The sequence below is a fragment of the Tarenaya hassleriana genome, unplaced genomic scaffold (assembly GCF_000463585.1).
Source record: "Tarenaya hassleriana unplaced genomic scaffold, ASM46358v1 Cleome5, whole genome shotgun sequence".
Classification (NCBI taxonomy): Eukaryota; Viridiplantae; Streptophyta; class Magnoliopsida; order Brassicales; family Cleomaceae; genus Tarenaya; species Tarenaya hassleriana.
Window position 1 is genome coordinate 5,285,007 of NW_010967707.1, and position 11,021 is coordinate 5,296,027.

Sequence of the window (11,021 nt, forward strand, 5' to 3'; positions counted from 1 at the left end):
AAATAAATAATTGAAATTTAAACATCACATCTAATGCAATATTTTTAAATACAAATAATTCATTTCAAATCCATTCAGAGAGGGTTTCAATATTAACGTACGAACATTATGAAATAATTATACAGATGATTTGAAACCTTATGAAAAGGATATAGTTTAATTCCAAATTGATTGACTAATGAGGGGGGAAAAATTGGTTGACCATCTAATGCAATTCGCTTGCCTCCTCTCTTGCAGCTCCATGATGTATATGAACGTATTAGGTATGCATGCATGCATGCATGCATGCAGGGGTTTGGACCATTCCAAAATTTTAGATTGGGCCTGTAGAATTAAGCCCAAAATCCGGCCCAGTAACTTATTTCATTTGAAGTTATTAACTTTATTATTGAGAGAAAATAGGCCCAATTAAAACGGGCGGGCTTGCCACAGTTTTATTTATTTATTTATTTAGTTTTTCCTCTCCTCTCCCCTCCCCTCCAGACTTTGCAACTCTCTCGCCTCTCGACAAACCCGGAAACCCTACATCCTCTCCTCTCTGTCTCTGGCTTTCATCACTCTCGTTTCGGAAACAGAGACCTTACCTCTCCTCACTCTCACCGTCGATTTCTCCTGACCCTTCACCCTCAGGTACGATTCGAAGTTCATAGGAACAGTGGAATTTGGCTTCGCTGGGTTTTCGACTAATCCCATTGAAATGTCTGGAATTCTCTTGGAATTCTTGTGAAAACGGTGTATGTTTTCCTTTGATGCGATTCACGCGTTTGCTTGCGTTTTAGGGTTTATGTTATTCGCGGGTTCTATTTTTCTGCTTTGGTGTGGGTGTCTGGGCGAACATCCCGTGCATCCTCTAGGTGTTCGATTAAATGCCAAATAGAACAACTTTATTGTAGCAACGTTGTATTTACACACTGACAAGGTGTTTGCTGATTTTGATATAGTTGTTAAATACATAGTTTAAGTCTCTACACAGGCGCAAGTTCAATTACGAGCTAATGCGAGTTGACTAGTTTCGATACTTAATGCGTTATTTCCAAAATTTCGGAACGAGTTTCTTTTCCATTCCATGTCCAGCCACGATCATGGTTTCTGTCTTTCCTTGGTGGGGAAAGAGAGTTGCCCACAAGATGTCCGTAGAAATGCTTCAACGAGAAGCATTGTCTCGAATGTCTATTGTTTCTGCGTTAGGTTAATATGCTGTATTGGGAAAGCGGTTTACATGGTTGTGGGTGACTTTTTGCAGTTGAGATCACTGATTCTCCCGCGTGACTTCTTTGCTTATGGATCCCATGGAGTCGTCGAGTGAGCAGGTGCTGACACTGTCTATTCTAATCTACATGTGTATACTTGTTCTCTTCATGTATTTTGTTGCTTTTGAACACAGTTGGTACTGGACTTGTTGCTTAGAGGAACCTTTACTTTAGCGATAGTTTGAAATGGTTTTGTTCTTGTCTCCTTCTGAAGGGATCTGCAGAAGAAAATCAAAAGCTAGCTGAATCATTGGACAAGCTTCGTGTAAGTGATCAGGATGCGAGTTCATCGACAAATTTCAAGAGAAAGCCTGTTATTATTATCGTTGTTGGAATGGCAGGTAAGTAGACGATGTTATGAAAGAGTGGCGCGTTATGACATATGTTTCTTGAGTGGGATCCATTTGTCTGATGTGATTTATTCGTATTCTTAGGTAGTGGAAAAACCAGTTTTCTTCATCGGCTGGTTTGTCACACATCTGCTTCAAACAGTAGAGGGTATGTGTTGAACCTTGACCCTGCTGTCATGAATCTGCCATTTGGTGCAAACATTGATATACGAGACACGGTAAAATACAAGGAGGTAATGAAGCAGTTCAATTTGGGGCCTAATGGCGGTATTCTCACGTCTCTCAACTTGTTTGCAACAAAATTTGATGAGGTAAAAAGCCTTCACTTTGCCTCAAATTTAGTTCGGTGCCCAAGTTCCTAATATTAAATGTATTGTTTAGGTTCTTTATCATGCGGGTTTCATGGAAAATTTTGTCATTTCTGTACTTCTCTTGGCCACCTATTGATTTTGTCCCCTCTTTCTTACTGTGAACATGCTGTTTCCACTTTGAATCAGGTTATCTCTGTCATTGAGAAGCGTGCAGACCAGCTTGACTATGTACTTGTGGACACTCCTGGTCAGATCGAGATATTCACATGGTCCGCTTCCGGGGCTATTATTACCGAGGCTTTTGCCTCAACCTTTCCTACTGTTATCGCTTATGTGGTCGACACTCCTCGTTCGACAAGCCCAATTACGTTTATGAGCAACATGCTCTATGCTTGTAGTATACTCTACAAAACCCGTCTGCCTCTCGTTTTGGCTTTCAACAAGATTGATGTGGCTGATCACAAGTTTGCTATAGAGGTAATATCTTCTTCTGTAACCTTTATCTGATAGATTGTTGTTCTTGATTTGTGATTGATTGTTATCTTTTTGTACAGTGGATGCAAGATTTCGAGTCATTTCAGGCAGCTATACAGACAGATAACTCGTACACTTCGACTTTGTCTCACAGTCTCTCGCTAGCACTGGACGAGTTCTATCGGAATTTGAAGTCGGTTGGTGTATCCGCAATTTCCGGTGCTGGAATGGACGATTTCTTTAAAGCAATCGATGCAAGTGCCGAGGAATACATGGAGACATACAAGTAACGACGATACCTTCTCCTCTAGACCCATTTATTACGTTACGTTAGGTTTTATTACGAAACCCGAAATATGGGTAATCTGTATGAACAGGGCCGATCTGGACAAGAGAAGGGCGGAGAAGGAGAGGTTGGAAGAAGAAAGGATGAGACAGAACATGGAGAAGCTAAGAAAGGACATGGAGGGTTCTCGAGGAGAGAGAGTGGTGTTGAGCACTGGTCTGAAGGACAGAGATAGAATGGTGACAGAGGAGGAAGAGGAAGAAGAAGAGGACTTAGAGAGGTTTGAGGAAGAAGACAGCGGTGACGCCATTGATGAGGACGAAGACGAAGAAGTGGCTCATTTCACCTTCTGAATAAAAGCCCTTACTTTTACTACTACTATGTAAGAAAACGTGTTCAGGTTGGTTGGTTTTTGTAGTTGGGGAGCATGGCAATAACATTACAATGTTGTTTTTGTTTGAGGTTTAACTTAGAACTTGTCTGTAAAATTAATTGAAGAATCAATTTCTACTTGATGGAGCATGGGTTTATGATAAAATTATAAAAAAAGAAATGGAGGGTTTTTTTTGGAATATTTAAAATTATGCAAACAAGTGTGAAATCTTAGAGAGAGCAAATACCATTTCCCCTACTTGATAGAAGGTGAATCACCAGAGCAAAAAGAAGACATACATTTGAGAACATGCTTCAAGTGTCTGCAGCTAGAAACATCATCTGCACCTTCCAAACCTTCTGTCCCGTTCAGTGTCTTTGGACCATCGCCAAACCCCATTGAGATCCCCTTAGAAGATGTGCACAATGTCATATGCAAATCTAACTCTGTGTCAAAGAAATCAGTTATGGTTTTGATATCGTTTAACGAAGAAAATGCCGTGCGTGCGCGCGCAAAGACAGGAAGAAGTTCATGAAAGGTTTTCAGATCAAAGGATACGTCCAGAACAGCACAAAGGACTGCAAAAACAAAAAACATCGGTCAAGCTTCGGGTAAATTCATATCAACAACGAGATTATTGCTTTGAGACAACGATACTATTGACCAAAAACAAACATATAAAGAGGCATACCATGAGGCCACCTAGAAAGCCGTCAAAGAGGACCCGGTTCCACGAGTCGAAGTACATGTTGGCCGAGAATCCTGCCTTGGCCAAGAGCCCGACAGAAGTAATTGACATCACCAGAAAGTAAAACACGAAACCTGTCAAGCCCGTGAATCCCAGAACTCCAGCAATGACACCACCGATGATCGACAAAAATGTCCGGCTGCCATCAGAAGAAAGAGAAAGAATCAAACTCCGGTGTTATGTTGTTACACTGTACAAGAAAAACCAGAGCACAAAACATCAAGTAACAGACAGATGATTCCAATCTCGAAACCTAGAATCTGACCTGTTCTGTATAATTCTCAAGTTGTTCTGCATATTCTCTGCGCTGAAGGTCGGTATGTCGTTCATGGCGCCGTTTGATCTCTTCTCCGATGAACCCGAATCGTTATACCCACCCATATGAGATAACACCAACCTAAAGATACATAAACTGTCGTTAACGTTAATCATCATCACGTTTCAAAAGCAAAAGCAATCGGATCCAAATCCAGACCATGTAAACCACAGAACTTGCTTTTTTCTTCCAGCTTAAAGATTCTAGCTTGGACTTGTAAACATCTAAACTCGAACTCGTGGCTCAAATCTAAACATTCACAAAAAAGAGATCACGGAAACAGAATAAGAACAAGATCCCACCCTAAATCGCGATCGGGGATACGAACAGTATTAACAAATCATCGAACTACCCAAGCTTTAGAACTAGGGTTCATCGAGCAACCCGCATAGACGTATTGATTTAGCCGGAAAAAATTCAACATTTTGGAAAAATTAACAGAAAAACCCAGAAGCAGAAATCGGGGTGAAGCTGGTAACAGATCTGAGCAAAGGGAACTCAACCTCGGAAACAAAACCGGTCTGGTCGAAACCCAGAAACAATGAGAGGAAATCGAAACTCGAGTAATGATTAAGAGTCTGCGAAGAGAGAAATTCAACTCACCCGGAAGATCCTTCGAGCAGACAAAAGAGTCGTTCTTCGGCTTTCCTACTTGAATCTGCCCTAAACAATTTCTCGGATGCTCCTCTTGAAAAGCTAACTAAACGACGTACTTAAAATTAAATATCCAAAATAATATATATATTATATTATAAAGCTGTCTACGAAAACTGTCCCGGAATACTTGGAAACTACTAAATGGATCCTCAACTTCTAAATTTGCAGAATGACCCTCTTCGTGTGAAAACGCAGAAATCAAGAAACGGGAAGGAGCACTCTCCATTGATCAACTCCATAAGAAAAAGCCCAGCCCATTTATGAAGCCCGGCCCAAATTTCAACTGTTTTTTCCAATTTCCCCCCATTTTCATTTTTCGTTTCAGATTTTATATCTATTTTCATAATCGTATTCGAATTTGTTTCATTTAATCTTTTCAATTGGAACCCACCTCTAGAAATGTCTAATCCATCAACTATCGTTAGAGGAAGTAGATACCCCTGAACGAAACAGCGTCCCGTTTCAAGGACGTGCGCAAGAAAATCACGCCGTTTTATCATCTATGAAGTGTTGGGTTTTGATTTAATATCCAAGCTATTTCAGAGGAACAATGTCCCACGACAATAGATCACAAAATGGTTTTACCAACGAATTTTCCGATACAAAAATTTGTTTTTTTTTCTAATAATAATTGCACATTACAATCATATATATAATATAAATATGATTAGTGGAATATAGTTTGATTGCTGAGACAAGTCATGTTAATGTTATATGAACTCTTGTCAGATTAGCTGAGCATCAACTTAGTCCTAGTCAAAACATAAATCTTTCACTTGTGGAAATATCATACGGGCGATTTATCTCTATTTGTTGCAAATTGGGATTTCTCTTCTTAATATAAAAATAAATTCGATCGGTTAGGGTTTATTATTTCTCAGTATTACCTATGATCAATAGCTATTTTTGGGCATCACAGAATTTAAATGGCGCCAATTTACATAGAAAATTGTATAAATTATATTATAAGACTTTTCATATATGTGACTGGTTACGGTTTATTTAGGTTAGATTCTAATTGTTTGGTTTTGATTTAATATTTAAATATTGGTGTGGTTTTGTTGTTTTGTTTAAAATTTTGTTCTTAATTATATATATATATATATAGTTTCTTTTAAACATAAAACATAATAGCAAAAGAAAAGTGGTTGTCAAGTGCCCACAATATACAAAGGCGGGTATCTATCAATTTGTGATGGAACAACAAAACATTATATATACCACGGAAACCCCCAAAATTTTAAATTTAAATCCCTGATCAGAATAAATTACTATATTAAAATCGTACGGAAAATAACTGTCATATCAATTTTATAATTTGGGCATAGTTTGATGTGCTTAATTGCGGGTTTGGGTCTCGATCCATTGTAATGGATTTTTGCTTCGAAAACTTTTATTCAATTTTTTTGCACGTTACTCTTAATATCTTATCCGGTTAGTGTTTGATATCTAAAAATAAAATAACTATGTCTGAAATAATTAAATGGAAAATGAATTCATCATATACGTTACAAAGTTATCGCGCGTCTTTTAAAAAAATTTATTTCAAATTTTAATAATAAAAAATTGTCGATGTAATTAATTTTGTTTTTTTTTCTTCCATATGTCATATAATATCAAAGTTTGTTTTTTTTTTTTGTTAAATTTCAAGTTTTTTTTCATTTATAGTTTTTTTTTCATTTATAGTTGTAATTTTGGAAATATAGATTAAAGATTGTTGTTAGTTTGTAGATTTTTGGTAATATGAATAATTTTTATGAAACTATAAATATAATTATAGAATCATTTTTGGAAATCTTTTGATCGTATATCATTTTAATATATAATATGAGCTCTTTTATTGAATAATTTAGGCCAATCAAAACAAAATTATTTTAAAATATTTATATTATTTATTTTCTAACCTCATAGAAAAATCCTTTATTGATATACTCAATTCTAACCGTAGATTTGTTAATTTTCCAAATACATTGTATTTCGCAGCTTTCGGATTCGTATACGGTATGTTTATGTTATTATAACAGAAAATACGATGCGGGGCCCAGAACTTGCCACGCAGACATCGACGTGGAAGTTTCTGGACGCGTGGACCTTGACCGAGTCGGGTTCTCCCTTTCTGTCTCGAGGTCGGCTTTCGAACAAAGTAGAAAGATCCGACTCTCCAATTATAATATGCCACGTGGCAATTGATTAGCCTTTCGTCTTTTTTTTTTTTTTCCATTTCTTTCCTGTCGTCTCCAACTCGGTCAAATAACAAAATTGGTCTAAAACATTTCTAATTGTTAATAAAGAAGATTGATATAGAAAATGTTTGGGTGGAAAACACCACAAAAAGATTAATTATTACACTTGATTTATTAACATTTTTTTAATAAGAGTTTTGTAAAATAAGTTTGAAACATTAATTAAACTTGAACAAAGATTGGTGAATCCAAATTGGTTTCAAAGTTTTCAATACATGAATACAACATATTAGGAGAACCCTAAATAATATTAACATACGATAACAAAAAAAAAAACAGAGCATATTAAAAGAAAATAACAAGAATTAGCATTTGATAAGCTTCAAGACCAATGTACGAAAATGTTTTATTTTATAGGGGTGAGACAAATTTTCAAAAAGAAAAAGTTCGAGTAATGAATTCCACCTTTATCGCGAAAATACATCGCCATAATCCTAAAATCCACTGCACGTATCGGCATATATATATATATATAAGCAAATTCGGTTTAAAAATATGGTATGTTTAGATTGTGAAAATATTATAAGATAAAATTTACATAAATGGGACCACTCCGGTGGCTGTAGGCATCGGCATATAGCCTCCAAAGATTGCCGTTTCCTGTTTGTTGCAGCCATCTTCCCACTTCGTTTTTCACTATTTAATCACGTGCCTTATTTCTTCCTCACCGCACGTGCCACTTCCACTTTTCCCACTTGTATATATGTAGTGTGAACATTCAATTTTTAGAAGAAAAAAATTTGCTCGTAACGTAATATATTATTTGTTTAGAACAAAACTGTTGTTTATATTTCTTGAATTATAAGGTTATAGGAATTTGAATCGTAAATTTCAAATGGAAACGAAGCTGCCAAATTAATATTCTTTTAAAATTATATCTTATATATGCTCTATTTTTTTCTTTTTATAATTAATACGAATATCGGCTCATTAAGAATATATAAAAAAAAATTTGTCAATAATAGTATACATATGTGGAATACACCAATACGACGGAGTATTGATGACGATCCAAACAAGACACTGTTGTCTGGATAAATGGGGTTTAACGTCCGTACAATAATGGTGTAATTAAAAAACTAAGGATTTGCTCGCATTAGTGGAGGGCTATGATCACTAAACATATATTATAAGTTTATAACAACAATTATTATTATTATATTTCCATACTTTTCAATAATAGTCCCCCTAATGGCCACCTAAAAAAACTCAAAACACCTTAACACAACCAATGAGATGCAGACACGTGGTCGGAGAATTGGAATTTTTGGACCTTTTCTTTTGTTTTTCAATATACAGGCCCCGTAGACATAGTTCATCAAGCAGCATGGCTTGGGTTACCCATTTTTTATATTTCCCAAGTTATTTTTTAAATAATTTATATGAGTGTATGTTGTGCATCTATGATATCTCGCGTTAAATATAATTATATGGTGGAACCAATTATGCGCTCCATGAAAATACATTTAATTAAATTAATTTCTTCCCCTAAAGCATGCTTCTATAACGGATGTCACTTAATAGAGTGTGAAAACAAATGCAATTAAATAACTAATTCATAAATCCGCAAAAACAAACAAGCAGATGACGACAGATTCATTTAAAAAATATTTTTGTATGACATAATTATGATGCTAATATAAACATATTCTATCTATTGTCTTTGTAAAATAACACAAAAAAAAAAGGGAAAAGAAAAAAAAACGTATTCTAGGTCCATACATATCATGACTCGTTTGCCTTTAACCCTCTTCTCCAAGTAGAAGCTTCTTCCTTTTCTTTTCCCTTTTTTTTTTTCATTTTTGTCCTCTCTACAAACAATTCCTTTCACACACATGCATATATAATTTAGTTTGATTCCCTTTAATATTTCATTCTTATTTTATTTTTTGTTCTTCCTTTGTCGTATCAGAAGCTGCCATTGTTGAGCTGCTGTTGTAAGAACCAGAAGTCTTCATCGCCACCAATGTCCCACAAACTGTCCGAAGAACCTCCATTTTCAAACCAAATGTTACTCTGTTCCTGTGCTGCTTGAAAATCTTCATCTAATAACACGTTATTGCAATTATTATTGAAATAATTCTCCGGCAACGTCGTTGGACCGACCAAGTTGATATCCGAATCATAATAACTCCCCATCGGCCCCGTTTGGATATCACCGGCATAAGGGTTCGGATTTGGATTCTGGTTCTGGTTCTGGTTACTCAGATTCGGATTTATTGCAGCACTGTGGTATTCCGACAAGTCCGACGCCGGAGAAACCGCCGCGTTGGAATTTTCCGGCGTGTTGTTGTAACCATTAGGGTGGTTACAAAGCGACTGCATGTCCACGCTGTTTCCCATGCTGCTGCTAACGTTGTCGGTTCCGTACGACGTCGTCACGAAGTTAAACTGATCTGTCGAGTCGGTGACGCATGCTGACGTGGCGGATGCGGTGGTTTTGGCGGCGGCGGCTTGGATCCTCTCGACCAGGCGAGGCATCCACAAGTATCTCATGGTGTCTTTGAACTGTTTGCTATTCACATCGCATTTCAGTTGCTTTGCATGTTTCTGTACTCTCGTTCTCCAATAATTTTTTATCTCGTTGTCGGTCCTTCCCGGTAAATATTGCGCGATCTTAGACCATCTACAATCACACGACCAAATATGTATGTAGTTAGCAACATTAGAGATGATTTTCGAAACATATATTTATATATATGTTAGATTTGGATTTAGGACCGCCCTGAATTTGCATGGTTATTATTATATGTTACAAGATTGAACTGAAATATACGGTGTGAGTCATTGTTTCAATTATTATAATGAGAAAAAGAAAACAGATATACCTATTGCCCCAACGAGAATGGAGTTCGAGGATCAACAGTTGTTCTTCAAGAGTGATATTTCCACGGCGGACGTCTGGTCGGAGATAATTCAACCACCGTAGTCTACAGCTTTTTCCGGTTCGTTGGAGCCCTGTTTCATTGGAAAAATATTTGTTTACAAATTTAGTGAAACTAGTTATAATATGTAATAGTTAAAAGATCATTCACGATCATTCAAGAATTCATATATGGTAATTTTATGAAAAATATATGGACCGTTGATGATGAAATGTATCTAAAAGGGTCAATTTCTCGAAACCTTTTTTTCCATTGAGTTAGTGCTATTCCCTTATAGATGATGATCATTAGTTACTTGGCGATATTTTTTTCACCATTTTTTTAATGCCCGATTTGGTCTTATTATATTCAAACTCGGGAGAATATTAATATATACAACTCCTCGTTATCATCCTGCAAAAGGCCTTGTTCTTGTGATCGTTTAATATACCGAATATATACATATAGATCATTAAATAATCCATGTACATGATAATATTACAAAGAAAGCATGAAAGCTTTGCACTTTTGGGTTCATGTCCATGAAGGGTCTTTTCATTTATGCTTATACGGCAAAAAATCCATTTCTCACATCTTTAATTTTATAAAAAAAAAAAACCTTTTTGAAAATCATTTTCACAAGGATTGAACACAGGTAACAATCAAATTCTCTTTCTCAACTTGTTATTTGGCTCTTTCCGGCAAAGACTTATAGAAAACGTACATATATACGCATACACAAATATATATATATATATATATGTATATGTGTGTGTATATATATCTTACCGGCGCAGCGAGCGAGAGAATTCCATCGTCCTTCTCCGTGGGTAACAATGTAATTGATGAGCTTGAAATCTTCTTCGACGGTCCATGGACCTCTCCTGAGGTCCATTTCGTCTTCGGCGTTGTTATTGTTATGATCATTCATGTCCTTGTTCATCAAGCTTCGTCCTTTGGCATCCATTGATGCACACAAGCGATACTCGCAAAGAGATTGAGGATAAAGATCGGAACTTTATACTTTTCTCTATATGGGTTCGTCTTTCTATATATGTATGTATAGAGAGAGAGAGAAAGGAGAGAGAGAGGTTTGATTTGGAGTTATGTGTAGAGAGAGAAAGGGTGCGATTGTTGTGTTCACAGGGA

General features: G+C 36.3%; 3 protein-coding genes across 4 annotated transcripts; 1 reads left to right on the forward strand and 2 right to left on the reverse strand.

Annotated features, from left to right (window-relative positions):
• Positions 1–474: 474 nt before the first annotated feature.
• On the forward strand, positions 475–3,190 carry LOC104827101 (GPN-loop GTPase 1). Its single transcript, XM_010560152.2, has 7 exons — positions 475–630; positions 1,244–1,310; positions 1,465–1,591; positions 1,685–1,911; positions 2,098–2,388; positions 2,466–2,671; positions 2,763–3,190. The coding sequence occupies exons 2-7, from the start codon at positions 1,281–1,283 to the stop codon at positions 3,022–3,024; spliced, it is 1,143 nt and encodes a 380-aa protein (XP_010558454.1). The 5' UTR covers positions 475–630; positions 1,244–1,280; the 3' UTR covers positions 3,025–3,190.
• Positions 3,191–3,218: 28 nt separating this feature from the next.
• LOC104827102 (ER membrane protein complex subunit 6-like) lies at positions 3,219–4,818 on the reverse strand. Of its 2 annotated transcripts, none has more exons than XM_010560154.2 (5): positions 4,712–4,818; positions 4,058–4,189; positions 3,736–3,931; positions 3,603–3,622; positions 3,219–3,484 (listed from the first exon to the last, which is right to left on the reverse strand). In XM_010560154.2, exons 2-5 carry the CDS (start codon positions 4,171–4,173, stop codon positions 3,454–3,456), a joined length of 363 nt encoding a protein of 120 aa, XP_010558456.1. In that variant the 5' UTR covers positions 4,174–4,189; positions 4,712–4,818; the 3' UTR covers positions 3,219–3,453. The 2 variants fall into 2 exon arrangements, with proteins under 2 accessions (XP_010558456.1, XP_010558457.1); XM_010560155.2 differs by having other exon boundaries at positions 4,058–4,204.
• Positions 4,819–8,579: 3,761 nt separating this feature from the next.
• On the reverse strand, positions 8,580–11,015 carry LOC104827103 (transcription factor MYB108-like). Its single transcript, XM_010560156.1, has 3 exons — positions 10,662–11,015; positions 9,837–9,966; positions 8,580–9,634 (listed from the first exon to the last, which is right to left on the reverse strand). Exons 1-3 carry the CDS (start codon positions 10,837–10,839, stop codon positions 8,917–8,919), a joined length of 1,026 nt encoding a protein of 341 aa, XP_010558458.1. The 5' UTR covers positions 10,840–11,015; the 3' UTR covers positions 8,580–8,916.
• Positions 11,016–11,021: the final 6 nt, after the last annotated feature.